This window comes from Podarcis gaigeae, assembly GCF_964106915.1.
Source record: "Podarcis gaigeae genome assembly, chromosome: 1".
NCBI lineage: Eukaryota > Metazoa > Chordata > Lepidosauria > Squamata > Lacertidae > Podarcis > Podarcis gaigeae.
In genome coordinates, this window is record NC_139678.1 from 112,702,915 (window position 1) to 112,723,530 (window position 20,616).

General features: G+C 43.0%; 1 protein-coding gene across 8 annotated transcripts in view; it reads left to right on the forward strand.

Annotated features, from left to right (window-relative positions):
- Nucleotides 1–20,616, forward strand: part of PDE1A (phosphodiesterase 1A) — a 153,243-nt gene that overhangs the window by 96,755 nt on the left and 35,872 nt on the right. For 6 of the 8 annotated variants that reach the window (XM_083708577.1, XM_083708581.1, XM_083708579.1 and 3 more), the window contains exon 2: nt 12,100–12,213. In XM_083708577.1, coding sequence (XP_083564703.1) covers nt 12,100–12,213 — 114 coding nt within the window. Of the gene's footprint in view, nt 1–12,099; nt 12,214–14,927; nt 15,081–20,616 lie in introns of those variants that run through there. The other 2 variants (XM_083708580.1, XM_083708584.1) reach the window with 1 other exon arrangement.

Below are 20,616 nucleotides of genomic sequence, written 5' to 3' on the forward strand. Positions count from 1 at the left end.
CTCCTAGGTGCAGGATAGTCGCTTGGGTGCCTGGAGCGGTGCATGTGTCCTACAGCCGGGGGCGGAGTAAGCCGCCCATGGTGGACATTCGGCGCACCACCTGCCCGCGACTCCAAAGCCTCCCCCAAGCTGTCAAAACAAAGGGGAAGGGGCAAATGCTGCAGCCAAAGTGGCACAGCTCCCCCCTTACCCCGACAGCTCAGGTAGGCTTGCAAGTTGTGGGTGGGGGGCACGCCGAAGGTCACCCCCCCTCAGTGAGGGTTGTTGGGATACTGCCGGGGAGACGGGCGATCTCCGGTATAAATCAGCGACACGAGTCTCAGATACGTTTAGAGACTCAGCACGCTCTTATCAGCAGAAGGAATAAATCTTCACAATGGAAGTGGCGGACAGAGACATGTGTAAGCGTATTTGCAAGCGTTTATTCAGCATAGTTCAGGAACAAAGGAAAAAACATGTCTGCTTCCCTTTGTGTCCAAGCAAACAGGAGTAATGCAAAAGCAATAGACAAACGTAAGTTCCCAGCAGACTGTGCTGGAAGTAAACAGGCATGTGACACACAACAGTCATGCCTGTCCCTCTTAAGGTGGAACAGAACTATATCCAAACCAGGGCACCTGGGGCGGTCCGCCCCCACTGTCCCCTTCCTACGCCCCTGATGGGAACAGCCTCTTTCTCAGTGAAGTGGGCACAGTTGCTGCAAGTCTCAGATCACAGCCGCACCATGCACTTAAAGCTCATTTAAACCACCTAGCCTCCTCCCAAATGCTGGGAACCATAATTAATTAAGTGTGCTTGGATGTTATAGCTCTGAGGAGGAAGTTGCAGTTCCCAGGATTCTTTGGGAGAAGTTGTGGGCTTCAAATGTACGGAGTGACTTGACCTTGCTTTTTGAGATGTGGAGAGAGAAGCAGCAGGTAGAAAAGGGGGGAAGTGGCTTGGTAAAGGTAGCCTAGGCTGGTGAATCAAATATGGATGGCAAAGACACACAAGAAGGACTTATTGCTATCTACTGTCTCTCTAGAACTGCATTTTCATTCCTATAATGTCTTTAAAAGTCAGACTGCCTTCCAGAAGTAATGCAAGTCTTTTTAAAGCAGGAATTAGTAATTGGAAATAATTATGTGACAACTTTAATGGGGTCGTTAGAGGAAGAGGGGTTTCTTAGACCCATGTAATGATGTTCCGTGCGTCCAAATAATTATGACTCTTATGTATTGCTGATGGAATACTTTGCCATAAAGGAACACTGTGCTCATATTTTCTCTTTACTGTATGTGGGAATGTGCCTTAGGGCTGAAAAACCTCAATTTCTTAAAGAAGCTAGTTCTTTTTCCGATTCATTTCAGATGCTTTTAATTTTTATAGTTTATGTTGTGTTTCCCTTGTGCGAACAGTGCAGCCTCTGGCAACAAATGGATTCCTGAACATTCCAACTGCTCAGAGAACATAGCTCTTGGAATATTTGCAGTCCAGCTTCTATTAGAGAAGGAAACGTCACTTTGACTGGGATTAAAGCATCACAAAGGCTAGGCACAGTAGTTGCTGTGTGGGATTGTCTGGCTGGGAACAGGTCAGAAAGTAGGGGAGCTGAGGGGTGGATGTGGATGATTCATTGGAAAATTAATTCAGACAAGATAGAAGTACTTTTGGCATGAGATTGTCTGAGGTGGGGCCTTTTCTAAAGTGGTACTAAGACCCTGAGACTCCCCGCATTTGGTCCCTTTGCTGCCAGTTTTCCCAATTTGCTGCCATTTTAATTCAGAGGGCATTTATGGAGCCCTCTGGAGAGCAAGGGTCTTGGTTTTTCTACCGACTGGGTATGCTTATTGCTGTTTTTGACCCCCCTTTTGCTTTAGTCCTGTATTTGAGGCTCTTCGTTGTGAGCTTGTCAACATGCTCTTGCAAGAAAGGTGGGATACGAATATTTCAGTGAGTCAGTCAAACTAAAGGTGACTGAAGAACATTTGTAGAATCGGCAGCGGATTGAGAAATGTGAACTTTGGGGAAGTCTAGATTGAAAGGGCAGTTGAAAAGGGAGCCAGCATGGTGTAGTGGTTAAGAGCGGTGGACTCATAATCTGGTGAACCGGGTTCGCGTCTCCGCTCCTCCACATGCAGCTGCTGGGTGACCTTGGGCTAGTCACACTTCTCTAAAGTCTCTCAGCCTCGCTTACCTCACAGAGTGTTTGTTGTGGGGGAGGAAGGGAAAGGAGAATGTTGGCCGCTTTGAGACTCCTTAATATAGTGATAAAGTGGGATATCAAATCCAAACTCTTCTTCTCTTCTTGAGAAAGGCAGAGGAAGCTAGGGAAAAGCCGAGAGAGGGGGCTCTGAAGAAACCTCTGCAGAACCTCAGCTCAGGAGGGGGTGGGTGGGGTCATACTGATTAGGGAGAGGCCAGGGAGGGACAGGAGTACTAGAGAGACTGACAGGGAGGGTGGTTAAAGGATGGAAGCCAAAGTAGGTCATGGGTTGAAAAGCACAAACTTGAGAAAGAATAGGCAATGCAGACATTGCAGAGAGGAAGTACTATGCAGAAATTACGATGCTCAAGAAGTCTTCCTATCATCAAGAAGAAAAGAAAGAGAGGGATGGAGACTAGGGATACAGAGTTGCTTCATCAAGACTTCAGATTCTAGAGTCACTTTTGCACCTGACAGGCTTCTTGTAACTTTAAAGCAGGTCTGGGGAGCCTGTGGCTTCATTGATGAATTCCAGCTCCCATCACCCCTGACCATTAATTGTGCTGGCTGGGGCTGAAGTGACTGCGAGCCCAACAACTTCTGGAGGGCCTCGGGTTCCCGGCTTTAAAGGGTTGCATTGGAAAGGGAGCAGTGGCCACAAAGGTTCAGTATTGTTAGTGAAACTTAATAACCTTGCAAACATAAGGGGAGGACTAAGAAGAATCAGTTGGCAGGAATGAAACATGGATACTAAATTTTACATTTTGAATTGAACAGACCAGTCAAAAAAACATTTTATTTTTATCTTTTTACTACTTTTTTATTATTTGAACACACCAGAGACAGCAGGATAGCTGAAAAAGCTGAAAAATGTCTTAGTAAATATGAATAATCTGAGCTTTACTGTTCAGTCAGGTGGGCCCCTGGCACTGCATCTGCTAAGCACCCCATCAGCGCTGCAGAAACCTTTGCCACAGAAGCAAAAATAGCAGAGCTTGTTTTCATTTCGCCTGTGTGATCACACGGGCTATGGTTCTTAAGATCTCAGCACCAGACTAGATCTCTTTAAATCGGATGGGGGGAACAGACCCCCCCCCGGTGTTATGGTACTGGTCAGTATTATGTTTCTGCTTTATGTAAACCAAATGGTCATTTCCAAACAGAAACGTCTAAACAAAGAATATTGACACAGATGTGAGGGTTAGGAAAGCAAAATGTAGCTTTCAAGGGGTATGTGTGTAGGGAATGTCAGCTGAGTAATCTGGAATTATCCTGCATCATTTGTAGCCCAACATGCTGAGAACAACTCTGTAATACATTTGTGTCCTCCCGGAGCCTCAACCTTTTGTTTTTTTGTTTTGTTTTTTGTTTGCAGTTCTGAGACATGGGGCTGGGTGGGTGAGTAGGTGGAGCACAACCCTCCATCCCTGATCGGCTGCATTAAGTGTGATGAGTCACAAGTTGTACAAGGCAAGTTTTAATAGACGTTTTCAGAACAAACGGCAGTTTTGTTTGGAAGAGGTTCCTGAGGCTTATGAGGCTTGAACCGTCGGTGACGGTTCATTTAAAATAGTTGTTTTACAGCAGGAGCCGCCCGCCGATTCTTGGGAATCGTGGGCACATTTGCAAACAGGAGAAACCACAATCGCACATCCGCAAGTGCTCATACACACATCTGGGCCACTAGCAGTGGCATAACGTGGTGATGGGGGCACAGGGACAGCTGCCCTGGGTGCAAATTTGTTAGGGGCGCAAAATTTCAACACCTGGTGCTGCCTCAATACAGCTGCGTGCTTCTGTCACTGGGCTCCGTTGAAAAGGGCTTCTCCATGCGAAACAGGAAGTGGCACCCCCAGACAACAGAACGACTCTTCTTTTCTTTTTCTTTATAATCTTTATCTCTTTTTTAAAGTTTGCAAAAAACAGAAAATAAATTAATTCTTTCACCCACATATACCAAAAAGAAAAATGATACATAGAAGAAAACATGAAAAGAAAAAGAAAAGAAAAGGGGGGGGGGAGAAAAAGAAAAATATATTTGTCAAATACACAAAATTATTCAAGGAGTGCAAACCATACTGAATATTGTATACCCAAAATTCCAGAAAGACATTACCTTCATATTCCATCTTTTCTTTTTTTCTTTACCATCACATTCTTTCTATTTCACTAAACTGGTTTGAGTCCCTTATATGTTAATTGACTTCCCCCATCTTTTTGCAGTTTCCATATTTCTCTTACATTTAAATAATCTGCATTCCATTATTAAAAAAGAAAATTCCCTTCTATCTGTGAAGTTAGTCTAGGCACAGACAAGTGTTGTTAGAAACATATTTTGTCATGATTTTTAAAACAAACCCATTCTTTTTTAACCCTGTTGCCTGAGTGACTTCTTATTAATTCCGTCATTTTGCCTAGTTCAAGGTACTCACACAACTTTAATTGCCATTCGTCTTTTGTTGGTGTTAACTCATTTTTCCAGTATTTTGCTATTAACATTCTGGCTGCTGTTGTCGCATAAAGAAACACTCTTTTATTTTCATTTGGAATGCTTATCGTTAAAATGCCTAATAAAAAAGCTTCAGGTTTCTTTAAGAATGTATATTTTAGCATATTTTTTTTAGTTCCTCATAAATTATGTCCCATTTTTTTTAAATTTGGGGACAGGTCCACCACATGTGGAATAAGGTTCCTTCATTTTGTTTGCATCTCCAACACTTGTTGCTAGTATTTTTATTTATTTTAGCTAATTTGGATGGGGTCAGGTACCATCTGTAAGTCATTTTCATAAAGTTTTCTTTAACCAGATAGCACGCAGTAAATTTTAAGTCTTTTTTCCATAATTCTTCCCATTCAATTCTTCTTATCTGTGCTGCTGTGATCTCCTGGGTGATGTGGATGCCGTTAGGCAGTTGAATGTGCATGCCTAGTTGGTCTGTTTCCCCTTCCTCTCACCCCCTGCGTAGCCCCGGGGGCTGCCAACCCATGCTACACCACTGGGCATGAGACATTAGCCTTATAAAAAGCATTTTCACTTTCTACAAGTCTAATTTGGGAGGACAATTTTCCTGGAGGGTTAATCTCTCCTTCCTAGCTGCAATGCCCAGAAAGATCACATACCCCAGCTGCGATGGTGTGTATTTTCAGGTGTGTAGGGAAGCAACACAGCTGGGGAGTAGAGGGGTATTTCTTACCTCCTCTGCTACATCCCACCCACCAAAATGGCCCCTCCTCCATTGTAATTGTAGCAGAAGGCTTCTTTGCATACATGACCACCTTAGCACATGGCTGAAGTGGGTGCCACATGCTGAAAGAGTCGTGAATTCTTTCTGCATGTCCATTGGAACAAGTGTCAAAGGTTACTTTTCATTTCTTTCTTTCTGCATTTCCCACAAATGAAAGTTAACAGAGGTGTCAACCAGTGTCAACACCACAGTACAAAGGGAGCAAGGCTCTCAAAAACGTGCATATGTATGGTTTCCTCAGATGTCTGGCCTCCAAATCTGACAGCTCTTTCTTTTTAAATGTTGCAGGTGAGTTTTCTTTTCTGTAACAGTGAGCTGCTGACCCCCTGAACTGAAGCGGCATTTCTGCCAGCTTAATTAGCTGTGCTGATAAGAGGAATCATTATGAAACCTTAAAGATGTTCTTGGTGATACTCAGCACACAGATGCTCCCCATGGACTGGCCTTAACCGGCTCCACATGCTGTTCTCGCTGATATGTCAGCTACATTTATTAGCTCAGGAAATGAAAAACACCATCAATGCCCACTTATTTAACCATACATCTTTTGCCCTTCTGTGATTTTTGTGACCTATTCTTAACTGCTCTGAGTTTGGTTTTCTTTTCTTTTGAGCGTTACACTGTGCATTCAGATTATGTCCAGCTCTACTTCATAATGCATTATTGGATAAATATGACGTGCAGCGTAAATTAGTAATGCAGAGTCTTCTTCAGTAAAAGAATAAAAGCTTTACTGAGTTAAAATAAACTCATTTGCAAATACAGTGGTACCTCTGGTTACGAACTTAACTCATTCCAGAGGTCCGTTCTTAACCTGAAACCGTTCTTAACCTAAGGTACCACTTTAGCTAATGGGGCCTCCGACTGCCTCCGTGCCACCAGAGTTCGATTTTTGTTCTCATCCTGAGGTAAAGTTCTTAACCTGAGGTACTAATTCCGGGTTAGCAGAGTCTGCAACCCGAAGTGTTTGTAACCTGAGCTGTTTGTAACTTGAGGTTCCACTGTAACAGCATGGCAAAGAGAAGATTAAACTAGCTTCAGAGCATACACAGAGTTACTGAGTCACACAGAGTCTCCATTGAGCACAGGCTTCACAGAGTACAGACTCCACCTTACACACACAGGGACATAGACTGAGAGAGACACTGAGTCTGCCTGCAAGCAGATACAATACTTATACAGTGGTACCTCGGGTTACATACACTTCAGGTTACATACACTTCAGGTTACAGACTCCGCTAACCCAGAAATAGTACCTCGGGTTAAGAACTTTGCTTCAGGATGAGAACAGAAATTGTGCTCCGGTGGCGCGGCAGCAGCAGGAGACCCCATTAGCTAAAGTGGTGCTTCAGGTTAAGAACAGTTTCAGGTTAAGAACGGACCTCTGGAACGAATTAAGTACTTAACCCGAGGTACCACTGTACAGGGAATGAGTCATCCTCAAGATGAGTCACAGTGATTCAGCATGCTAAATGATTCTGCAGCTTTTCAGCATTTCACAACATTTCTGGACTCCTTTACTGCTTCTGCTCTCAAATACCTTTGTCACATGACAAAATATGTTTTATGGTCCCTTTTTGGAAGTGGAACAGTCACCTTGCACCACAGCCTCAGAACTGGGACTCTATAGCTTCCGTCCTGAGATAGCTCAGTCAGTAGAGCATGAGCCTTTTAATCTCAGGGTTGGACTAGGTAATTCTAGTGATCCCTTCCAATTCTACAACTCTATGAGTCCCATGGCTGCATACTCAAAATCTTAAGTAATCATTTGTCTCTGTGTGGTTCCTATTTTAACATCAACGGTAACCTTGGGAATACATTTCACTCTTGACATCAGCTCGTCCAGTTATCTGATTGGTTGCTCTCACTTGGCAACATTGTGATCTAATGCATGAGCTCAATAGTCAAGATGGTTTAAAACCTTAGAACCTCACTCATATTGCAAAAGTGGGGATGAGACATCCTTAGAAGAGGGAGAGAGGCAATTTTTTGCCAATCTCCCACCTTTCCCGCTTACTCACTCACTACTATTGCCGCCTCCACCTCTAGATGGGCGAAATATGCAAAGCACAATGCGTGAGGGTGCCTGAGCTGGATTCAACCATTAGATGACAAATCAGGTTGAAACTGGCTAGTTTTGTGTCCTGATTAGTAATTTATAAAATGTCTTTTCGTACATGCAATTCTCAAAGTATTTATCATAGCTCTACTCTTGTTGGGAAGACATAGTGGATTTCATTAAAGGTTTGGTATTTTTGTCCAAGAGGTATTTTTCACTGGTAAAATCTTCTCTCTCTCTCTCTCTCTGTGTGTGTGTGTGTGTGTGTGCGCACACGCAAGCCACCCACTCAAGCTATTGAAAATGCACATACAAAGAAAGATAATTTGTGTCTTCCAGCCAAATGCAAGTGAAAGGCATCTGTGTACAATTTACCTTGGTGTGATAGATGCAGATATAATGAAATAAGCAGCTCATAAAGAACTTTGTCAGGACATCCATTACTCAAATGGAACTTGAAATCTCAAAGGAAACAAAGAAGCACCACACACATAGTGGACTGTCAACATACCTTATCACAGCATTAAGAAAAGTTAGCTGCATTTTCTGAGCAGTTTTTTAAAAAAACTTCCCTGAAGATTCCATCGTAGGCTAAATCAAGGGTAATAACTTGGTCTGCTACTGCATAGACCAATTAAATTACTATTTTTTTAAAAAAAAAGTGCATGCAATTTTAAAAACTTTCCAAAACACATCTTTTTCCAAACTAAAAACAACAGCCAAATTTACCTGGGGCTAGAAACGGGTGGTATGTACTACTGCCACTCAAGTCTGAAAAGGCATGTCAGAGGCAAAATTATAAAAGTGTTTTCTCATAAATGGATCTACAGTAAAAACCAGTATGGTCCTAAAAGAAGGATGAAGATGAAATGCTCATCTTGTACCAATTTCGCCACGAGCCCTTGGAATCTGGTTGATTACGCAGCTGGGCAAGGCTTTGCAATGGGTATCCAGGGCACCACTTGGCAGAATGAACAGAACACGACGGGGGGGGGGGGGTTATCACATGTTGAAGTAAGTGAAGTAATACTTCCAATGAGATCTCAGAAGGTCATCAAAAGCAGAATCTAAACTGTCCAGCTGCTCCAAACTTACCTCTGGATGAGTACTGCAGTGCGCTCAGTCAGTGTTTTGCATGCACGAACCCATTGCAGCGCAAAGCATTACAGTGGTACCTTGGGTTAAGAACTTAATTCATTCTGGAGGACCGTTCTTAGCCTGAAATTGTTCTTAACCTGAAGAACCACTTTAGCTAATGGGGCCTCCAGCTGCCACTGCACTGCCGGAGCACAATTTCTGTTCTCATCCTGAAGCAAAATTCTTAACCCAAAGCACTATTTCTGGGTTAGTGCAGTCTGTAACCTGAGTATGTAACCCGAGGTACCACTGTATACGTCACCCAGAGTTGAGCAATCGGATATCAAGTGTACAGGAATGTGGGAACTGGCCCAGTCCATAAATTGCAAGTATTGGTGCTGACCTTTAAAGCCCTAAATGGCCTTGGTCCAGTATACTTGAAGGAGCGTCTCCACCTCCATCGTTCTGCCCGGATGCTAAGGTCCAGCACCGAGGGCCTTCTGGCAGTTCCCTCACTACAAGAAGCCAAGTTACAGGGAACCAGGCAGAGGGCCTTCTCGGTAGTGGCACCCACCCTGTGGAACGCCCTCCCACCAGATGTCAAACAGAAAAATAACTACCAAACTTTTAGAAGACATCTGAAGGCAGCCCTGTTTAGGGAAACTTTTAATGTTTAATAGGTTACTGTATTTTATTGTTTTATTGGAAGCCGCCCAGAGTGGCTGGGGAATAAATAAATTTTTATTTTTATGGGCGGGGTATAAATAATAAATTATTATTATAATTATTATTATTTCAAAGAATAAAACGAAATTGGGATTAAGGGGTTTTATCAGGACAGTGGTGGGCATGCATCATAGGTGCCAATTCCATGGGGTCCTGGGTGCCCAAGAACTCACAAAATTCCCCATGTAGGTGCTGGGCACCCACAAATTTCGGACCTGGGCTCCCATGGTCGCAGGGCCAAACTGGCACTCTTGGCACTGTGTGCTGTGTCCTGCACAGGGTGGGGCACAACAATGGGGGGGGGTCCAAGGAGGGACAGTTGTAGAAGAATGAGAAATGTCCCTATTTTCATCTGTGGAATGTCAGAGGGCATGGAATAGGACCAGGCTGATCTTATTATTGCTTCAATATTCCTTGGGTGTTCAAAAGCGTATAACCCCTAATGGCAATCTCCATTTGCCACTCTCTGTCTTTAAGTAAATGCGAAGAGCCAGAATAGATCAATGTTGTTTTGCAAGCAGCATTCAAAAGGGCAGTTGCTCTAGAAGTACTAGCCTTTGGACTTTGCGCTAATCAACACGCAGAAAATGACACCGGGACACTTCGGTGCTGCGGTACATCAAACGTTCAGCAGAAGTTGGGAAAGGTTTGCGTAGCTTTTTCGTATTGCATTTATTAAGTGTAATCGAGCTTGATCAAATATTGAGCACAGGTCTAACAAAATCCTAGAGGATGTACCTTGGGGCCTCATTATTTTCAATTAATTATCATTTTATAGGTAGGCTCTGAACTATGCCTAGGGAACTGCACCAGCACACCTTAATTCTTCACACAGGAGGAAGAAATGTGTAAAACTAATTTTCTCAAAGGAAATTAAATGGCCACTAAAGCTGAATCTCATTTAAAATGTATCTATTTTGCCCAGAGCTTGTACACGATTAGAAGTTGAGCACGATCACAGATGTAGTCTTATGGGTATTAACAAAATCATATTAAAAGTGATACTGGCCTCTTTCTTTCTTTCTTTCTTTCTCTCTGAAAATTATTTCTCCCTCACCCCGTTGTGCTTTAAAGCAAAAATCCTGGACTGCATTTTAGTTTGGGAGAGTGGGAAATGAAGAAGAAAAACCTTTATGTGTTAGGAATCGTGTTTGTTCTAGAGGTTAGCATAAACAGCTTAGTACAGGGTTCCCTGAACTTAGGTCTCCAGCTGTTTTTGGACTATGATTCCCATCATCCCTCACCACTGGTCCTGCTAGCTAGGAATGATGGGAGGTGTAGTCCAAAAACAGCTGGAGACCCAAGTTTAGAAAACCTGGTTTAGTAAAAGGAAACTATGGTTGGTGGATGTTACCACTGTTTAATGTGAACTTTCATTTGTATTACTGTTTGCATGGCGATATTTTTCTCCTGTATAAATGCAACATCACTTTCACTTTTGTCTGTGTGATTTATGATCGAGCATATCCTTTTCTATTTCCACTAGTTCAGTCACAAGGTATCCTGCCCTGCCCACACCCTGACACATGATTATTCCTCAAAAGCAGGATGGGAAATTTGTGTCTTTCTGGATGTCATTGGACTACAACTCCCATAATGCCTGACTGCTGCTGGGATTGATGAGAGTTGTGGTCAAACAGCATTTGGAAGGCCACGAATTCCCTCTTCCTAATTAAGTGCTTGCATTGTTTATATCTAGCTACTTGGAGGGGCAAAAACTAATGATCACAAATAGCCTGAAAACGTGCTGCTTTATTTCAATTTCATATTGACTACATCCTAAGCCTTTGAATTCTACCAGGTAAATAGAGTTTCCAGACACTTACAGCAGCAGCAGGGGTTGGAGAGGGGGGGAAACCCCTTCAAGAATTGATGGCACACTTAATTTATTTATGCTAATTTATGGACCAAAACCAAAAAGGTTCCTAGTGTTTTTCACTAGTGCAAAGTAAATTGCAAGCGCACATGAATTCATATATCCCATGTGGTGCAGTTGGACTTGTGGCAAGGATCAAGGGTGAGAATTGAAGTCTAAAACCCCCCAAATTTGACACCCACAAGTCTAATGATGCCTTCCAAAGCACAGGCAGAAGTTCCTATTCCTTTGGATATAGTCTGTGTGCATTTTCATTGAAATGAATGAAGTCTTCATACATGTTGTGGAGCTCCAGGTGTACAATGGGGTATACTTGGGGCCTGCATTCTGGGTAAAATTATGTCAGCCTGGATAGCTCAGTTGGTTAGAGCATAGTGCTGATAATGCCAAGGTTGCAGGTTTAATTCCCCATATGCAACAACTGCATATTCTGGCATTGCAGGGTATTGGACTAGGTCTGGGTGATCCTTAGGGTTCCTTCCAGTTTTATGTCTAGGATTTTGGTATATGAGGTAGTATTGAACTAAGTTTTACTCACAGTAGACCCACTGTAATTAATGGACCTAAGCTATGCTTCCAATTTGACACACACCATTTCTCTGCTGCCCCTGTGTGTTTCCCATACATCATATAAATATTGGAGACCTCACATTTCTTTTCCTTTTGGGGTCAAGCTTCTTTGTTGTGGTTCCCCTGTATCGAGCTGTCAGATCGACGACTGCAGAGGCCTTTGGAACATTGCTTGATAGCACTGGATGTCTGAACCACTCATCACTAAAGTTCAATAATTTTAATGGGTGTAAAACTTAGTCAAATAACACCCATTGTCAGAAACCACCTTCCACAGAAGTTGAAGGAATATACTGTTTTTCATAAGGATAACTAGTTTTGCCTTGAATAATCCCAGTTTTTTGTTTTTGTTTTTTTACAGATTAAGATGTTTGGTGAAGCAGCTGGAGAAAGGTGACGTTAATGTGGTTGATTTGAAGAAGAATATTGAATATGCTGCATCTGTCCTGGAGGCTGTATACATTGACGAAACAAGGTAGGTCTACAGAACATGGGGCAATTGACTGAATCTGGCTGGATATATTTGTCTAGCTCTCCATTGTCCACCACCTGTCTGTTGGAAGAAGGACTTCTCTGAGTTACATCACATCTGCACAAGTCACGACTAAATAAGATGGTAATGTAACCCTTAGGCCAGCATCCATTTTGGAGATAGTGTAGGTGTGTTGCTTTGAACACTAAAAAGGAGGTCAGTTCTAAATATTTGAATTATTTTTCTGAGTTCAGAATCCAGAATGTCCTTAACCATGTTGAATGCTGCCTTTTTGTGATCTTTATTCTCAGTTCAATAGAATTAGATGTTTTTGGGAACAGAAGGTGCTCAATGTTGTTCAATTACTCTGACCGTTAGAACTTGTCTCTCAGTACATCTGTGATTAATTAGCTTTCTGTATGGGTCCACATGCAGAAAGTCTTTTCTTTCTTCATCCCAAGCCTTGTACATACTTGACTTCTACTGAAATGGTTTCACAGCTAATTTCATGCGTCTCATTTTTACAGTTAGAAATAATGTTTAGGGTAGCCATGTCAATGAAACTGTATCTAGTGTAAGACCAATTTCCAGCGTGTTTACCTAAGTTTTACGTTTCACAGTCTTGACTTTCTCAACATTTTTGTATCGAATGGAATGTTCTCCCAAGTGTGGCTGCCAAAACGTCTTTAGGATCACTTGGATTTGGAGTACTGTATGTGTTTGGTCCTATTTCCTTATTAAATTTAAGGTCTGGTGTTTTCATAATTCCAGGAAGCCAGCCAACCTTGTTATATAGTAAGTGTGATACGTGTGATTTGTATGACTTTCTTGTTTATTATATGCACACACTAAACATGATACATTTGGAGTTAATAAATAAGAGAACAAGAGGAACAACCTGTCTGTGATTTCCTGTAACCTCTGCTGAGAAATGAAAATTAATAGAAAAGGAGCAGAAGCCATTATCCAACAATTCTGCATCATACACAGATTTCTGTGCTCTTGTCCAAGTCAAATTTTTGTCATAGCCTATAGCTATTCTGTTTGCACCAGTATTGTTGTTGTTGTTGTTACATTATGAGTTGGGGGGGGATCAGTCTGGACGGACCCTAAGTCCCCTCTTAACCTTCCATCCTATACCTTCAGTCTACCAGCCTTTCTCAACCTGTGGGTCCCCAGATATTGTTGAACTACGACTCCCATCACCCCTAGCTAGCAAGGCCAGAGCTCAGGGATGATGGGAGTTGTAGTCCAGCAACACCTGGGGACCCACAGGTTGAGAACCGCTGGCTCTAGTCTAATAATAATAATAATAATAATAATAATAATGATAATTTATTATTTATACCCCATCCATCTGGCTGGGTTTCCCTAGCCACTCTGGGCGGCTTCCAACAGAACACTAAAATACAATAATCTATTAAACATTAAAAGCGTCCCATTGTCAAGTAAGGCTTTAACTGGCCAGTTAACTGCTCATCAGCATCTCAAAGAATGTGATTAGTGATGGCGCTTTCTAGGAAAGGGAATAAGTTCCCCTCCTTTCCTTCACTGAGCTGCTAGCTGCTATGCAGGAGAACAATAGCCAGAATGGTGTATGAGAGCTGGAAGGAGACAGAGACATGCTCTGTGCTGGATCTAAAGCTGTTGCGAATTGAGGAACAAGGCCTCATGGGGTATTAATGTCGTGAGCTCCCTTCCCATCCTATGCTATAAAACCATATTGACTCTAAAGACACCACAGTTTTCAACTCACCTTCACTCAAAGAAAACTGAACCCTGGAAAAGCACTTAGAACCAAGGGTGCCAACTTGAATAAAATATTGGAGTGGGGCATGCATAATCAATCACATGACATGGCACACAAACATCATTTGAAGGAGAATTCCCCTCAACTTTGGGGTGCCCTGGCACCCTCAAATATTTGGGGGCGGCGGCAAAGGGACCTAGGCTCCTAAGATTTTGTTCCTGTTCTTGGAACCCCTGGAGTCCCTCACCACTCAGAGATTGGAGCGATGTGTAACATAACTATTACTATTACTTACGCGGGTGGCACTGTGGGTTAAACCACAGAGCCTAGGACTTGCCGATCAGAAGGTTGGCGGTTCGAATCCCCGTGACGGGGTGAACTCCCGTTGCTCGGTCCCTGCTCCTGCCCACCTAGCAGTTCGAAAGCACGTCAAAGTGCAAGGAGATAAATAGGTATCGCTCCGGTGGGAAGGTAAACGGTGTTTCTGTGTGCTGCTCTGGTTCGCCAGAAGCAGCTTAGTCATGCTGGCCACATGACCCGGAAGCTGTACGCCGGCTCCCTCAGCCAATAAAGTGAGATGAGCGCCGCAACCCCAGAGTCGGTCACGACTGGACCTAATGGTCAGGGGTCCCTTTACCTTTACCTATATTCATATTATTACATCTAGATATTACCTTTCACTTGAGGAGTTCCAGGTGACATATAAAGCTCGGGCTCTCCCCCTTCCTGTTTATCCCTGTGAGTTAGATTAGGTTGAGAGACTGTGACAGGCCCAAGGTGATCCTCAACGCCGAGTGAGTATTTGATCCTTGGTTTCCCAAATCCTGGCCCATTATTCTAATATACCATACTAACTGTGGGAGGGGCACATGGGGCCGCTCCTCCTTTAGGTGGGCAGAATCAGCTGTAGGGGACATGATCCTGTCACTCTTCTGGCAGGCAGGGTCAACATGAGGTCACAATGGCCAGCCTTTCTTCTTCATCAGCATGGGGGCAACACCGGTTGGCCCCCTCGCCCCAACTGATTCAAGCAGCCACCTGTGTGTACTATGTGCCTTTCTGTAAGATATTGCCGCAAGCTGAAAAATGAAGCCATTGCCAAAATAAGTTTCTTACTGGGGTGAGTATATGTAGCGGCATGTTGTAGCTTCATGACAGAGTAGAAATTTAAACCTGGGTCTCCCAGATCCCAGTTGAGCACTCCGCACAATATAGTTAGGCAGAAACTCCGGTGCATGAAATGGCTTCACTGATTCTCCCCGAGAAACATCCATCTTCTAAATATTAAAATACTTCTGAATTTATTTAAGAATTGAGGGAGCATGGAAGAATGACAGATTTCTCACCTCATAGAACATTCCCTATGAAATAACTGGCTTTGCAAAGTCACATTCATGCATTTCCTGCTTGGAACAGGGGCCCTTCATTGAGCTAAAGTAGATCATTCACGATGCACTTCTGAAACTTTTAGTCTCAAAGATGTGCTTCCAGATCATGTGGTTCAGAATGCTCAGAATGTACTTTGATTAAGCAGCACCCCAGATCTTTTTAATATAGCTGGATACAAAAATGGATCATTCAGACTGACTTGCAAAGTCCCCACTGTCCCTCCTCTGCTTCTTCATTCTTCTAAAGCATCTGCTGTATTACCACAAATGGGAACTGTTAAAATATTCCCAAAAATTCAAGGTGAACGTTCAAATGAAACAATTTACACAGTTCCGCCAGCCTAGCGCTTTGATGCATTTGGGGATCACTTGCCTACGTAAATCCCTGGCCTGTGTCATAAGAGTAAAATTTTCAGGAGTCCCCAGCTAGCAAAATAAGAATGCCTAACAATTGGCTAGTCCAGACCCCATTATGTGTTTAATATGTGTGTTTCCCACTTGCCTAGAAAGTAATAGCTTTTAGTGGAAAAATCAATAAGGCCTGATTGTATTTTTCCTGTTGCTGAAGGTTGGGGGGAGGGAGCAGATATGAAATGCATTTGATTCAAAATAATTCCAAACTTTAAATTAAGTTTCTTTGACTGGAAACTTTACATTTAAAATTTGAAACTGTAGTATACCGTCCAACATTTCTCTGATGAAAATAGGGACATCCTATTCAATAGTAGTAGTAGTAGTAGTAGTAGTATACCCCACCCATCTGACTGGGTTGCCCCAGCCGCTCTGGGTGGCTTCCAACATATATAAAAACATAATAAAACATTAAACATTTTTTTTAAAAAAACTTCCCTATACAGGGCTGCCTTCAAATGTCTTCTGAATGTTGTACAGTTACTTATCTCCTTGGCTTGGAGGTCGCATAACTCCATACCCTCCAATAGTTCTCCAATGAAATTAGGAACATCTCACCACATGCTCCAACATTGCTCTGGTGAAAATAGGGACGTCCTAAGGGAAAGCAGGATATTCTGTTTAGGGAAGCTTTTAATGTTTGATGCATTACTGTATTTCAATATTTTGTTGGAAGCTGCCCAGAGTGGCTGGGGAAGCCCAGCCAGATGGGTGGGGTATAAATAAATTATTATTATTATTATTATTATTATTATTATTATTATTATTATTATTTAGAAACCAGGATGGCATCTGTAATCCAGGACTGTCCCTGGAAAATAGGGACACTTGGAGGGTCTGTGCTGTAGCCATCATTTGTATCTTAATGCTTTATGGAAGGTTATTCTGACCAGCTTCATATAAGAAGAACACAGATCTGGAGCTGAGAATGTTGCTGGCCTGGAGCTGGGGCTGCTGGGCACCTGTATATCCCAAAGTGTGGGATTTTAACACATTCCCCCATAAAGAATGAGAGAAGCCTATCTTGAAACCCCCTAAAAGCAGGGGTGGCAAACCTGTGGACCTCCCACAGGTTGCAGGACTCCAACTCCCATCAGCCCCAGCCAGCGCAACCCGATGGCCTGAGGTTATGGGTGTTGTAGTCGATCAACCTCTGCAAAAGACGCAGGCTTCCCACTTCCCACTACATTACTAGAATCATGGAATAGAATTATAGAATCATAGAGTTGGAAGAGACCACAAGGGCCATCGAGTCCAACCCCCTGCCAAGCAGGAAACACCATCAGAGCACTCCTGACATATGGTTGTCAAGCCTCTGCTTAAAGACCTCCAAAGAAGGAGACTCCACCACACTCCTTGGCAGCAAATTCCACTGTCGAACAGCTCTTACTATCAGGAAGTTCTTCCTAATTTTTAGGTGGAATCTTCTTTCTTGTAGTTTGAATCCATTGCTCCGTGTCTGCTTCTCTGGAGCAGCAGAAAACAACCTTTCTCCCTCCTCTATGTGACATCCTTTTATATATTTGAACATGGCTATCATATCACCCCTTAACCTCCTCTTCTCCAGGCTAAACATGCCCAGCTCCCTTAGCCGTTCCTTATAAGGCATCGTTTCCAGGCCTTTGACCATTTTGGTTGCCCTCCTCTGGACACGTTCCAGTTTGTCAGTGTCCTTCTTGAACTGTGGTGCCCAGAACTGGACACAGTACTCCAGGTGAGGTCTGACCAGAGCAGAATACAGTGGCACTATTACTTCCCTTGATCTAGATGCTATACTCCTATTGATGCAGCCCAGAATTGCATTGGCTTTTTTAGCTGCCGCGTCACACTGTTGGCTCATGTCAAGTTTGTGGTCAACCAAGACTCCTAGATCCTTTTCACATGTACTGCTCTCAAGCCAGGTGTCACCCATCTTGTATTTGTGCCTCTTGTTTTTTTTTTACTATAGTAAAGAAAAGGCGTTTTGAATTCGTTGTAAACATGCAGCACCAGATAGCACTGGAGAGCAAAAAAAATTTTTGTGTGATATTCCATAGCATTTTTTCTCCTTCTGTTATAATCAGTGGCGGAGCTTCATGCTCCAGCACTGGGGGTGGAGAGCAGGTGGGGGTCGGGCATGGTGCACATTCTGGGGGTGTGATGCACTGCCTGCAGGGTTGTGGCGCCCAGCGTGGGTGGGGGGACAGCCGCAATGGAACCCCACCGGGATCGCGCTGCCGGGGACAGTGTGCTCCCCCTACCCCCTCTTCTTCCACCAGTGGTTATAATGATTTAATTTCTGACTTATTTATAGGGTCCCCCCCACGCCCCGGTGTGTAGATCCATACAAAATTGTGTTTATTAGGATAAATTGACACTGAAATTCTAAAGAATTTTCATGAGGATGTCCTGCCTCCCCCCCCCCCCGAATTGCTGCAGAAATGTAGAAAATGTAGAATTTAAGATTAGAAAAAGGAGAAACTGAGAGAACTGAAACGGACAAATCCTCTGGTTAAGAGCCAGCTAGGTTTGGAGTCAGACAAGTCAACTACTGTGGCTTGTTGAGGATATACAGAGATTGGCCAAGATGTTTTGATGCCTGGTGAAAAATTGTGTCCCTAATCATTTGTGTGTACACTGATGCATAACTATTAAATACATTAATGATATGTTGCCTGCTATTTGCATTTTACCATGTGCCACCTGAGGCCAGCTGCTTCACCAGTCTGCCTCCAAGGCCCTGCCATAATTAGGAATAATAGAGGGGTTGCCTGCAGTGTCCGCTGAAGAGAAGGCAGAGGTCTTTCAGTCACTTCCAGCACCTCGCAGCATGCATTTGATGTAACTGAATTTCCAGGAAACAAATAACACCTTGAAATTAGATTTTCTCCTAACCTTTCGCTTGAATTACTACTGAGGTCTCATTCGACACAAATTTGTCACAAAGAGAAGAGGAAGATCACAAACAGAAAAAAAGAAAAAGAGGATGAAAAAGAAGAAGACGAATAAGCTAAAAGAAGTTCTTCCCCTTTTTATGCTCAGACATTTCCATGACAGCCTCCGCCAACCAGGTGCCCTCCAGATGTTTAGGTCTATGGCGAGATCCTCACCATATATTGAAACATTTAAAACACATGACTTCACTCAAGGAATCTTGGGAACTGCTGTTTCCACCACACAGAGCTACAGTCCACAGCAGTGAAATATACTCGGAGTAGAGAGTGGATTTCATGCTCTTTATTCAGCTCATAGTGTTGAAGAGGAATGAATGTTCCCCCAGAATGTCTGCTTTCTATACATTATTTACACAATGGTCCCCACGTGATTGGCTAATTCCGGGATTCTCCTGTAGGTCAATCAGGTTGCGGATTCACTTCCTCCTGGATCTGGATTGGGAGGCTCCTGTGGACCAATCAGACTGCTGCATTCTGGATCCTATTGTTCTAGGACCAATCAGACTGCTGCATTCTGGCCTTTCTCCTGGGTATGGTCGGCCAATTGGTGCCAAAGAAGGATAGAACATTCTTTACGTATGCTACAACAGCAGCAAGAATACTCATCGCAAAGTATTGGAAGACACAAGATCTACCCACCTTGGAAGAATGGCAGATGAAGGTGATAGACTATATGGGACTGGCAGAAATGACTGGCAGAATCCGAGACCAGGGAAGAGAGACGGCGGAAGAAGATTGGAAGAAATTTAAGGATTATCTTAGGAAACATTGCAAAATTAATGAATGTTAGAATGACGTTGGTTGAGAAATTAAGTGGTTTTCAGCTGCAATGATTAAGTAAAAAGAAAAGAAAGGCTAAAAATTAAATGAAAAATAAGGGAGAGGATTTGCTGAATTAATAATTAGAAATTGGAATACAGAAAGGGGAGGTATGAGGAGGTCGGGGAAGTAAGTTACAAGAAAATGAGGGATTGAAACTATACTTGTTTTTGTTTGTGTTTGTTTGTATTGTTGTTTTGTTTTGTTTTTATATAATTTTTGAAACTTTAATAAATATCTTTTAAAAAAACCCAGACTGCTGCACTCTGGATCCTATTGTTCTAGGACCAATCAGACTGCTGCATTTTGGATCCTAATCAACTCAGTACACAACAGCACCCTTAACAAACTGTGATTCCTAGGATTCTTGGGGGTGGAGGGAGTCGCCCCCAAGAGTGCCTTAAAGGGTGGCCTTTAAATGTATGGTGTGGGTGAGCACTATGACCCTCTTAACTCCCTGCCAGTATAGCCATGCTGGGTGAAGTATGGTGAAGTATGTTCCACCACAGGTAGAAAGTCTCTCCCCCCCCCCCAATATATGGGCAAGATACTCATGAAAGTAGCCCTCAAAAACACAACTGAAGTAGTCTTAATTTGGTTGTGATCCTCTGACCAGTGCCTTAGATTATTTCCTCCTTGCCCGCCTCCTATTTTGTAACCGCTCATTCCATTATCATAACAGCAAAGTCCTTCAAATATTATTTCCCATTTGCTAGCTGAAGTGCTACTGAGCTGCTTCTTCTCCCAAGCAGAAGTGGGCCTTCGAGAGCAAACAATGTTGGAGAAAGGCAAGGTAATCAGTTCTTCAAGCTGAGAAGAGAGTCAGGGCAGCTCTTCATGCCCACTTCATTATTCATTTCCTGGAGTAGATGATGGAGCATCAGCAAAGTATATAATGGAACTGAATATAACAGAATACCAAAGGAAACCGTCTTGAAACCTAAAATGAGTATGCAAGATTATCAACGAAGATTGTAATGTTTGTTGTTTATCGGGCTGAGGATGGTCTGGGATGCTGATAAAGTTATTTTTGATATTTGGGGATACGCTGCTGATAAGATTTCAACCTTCATTAGTCAGGTGCTTATATTTTCCATTTAATGAT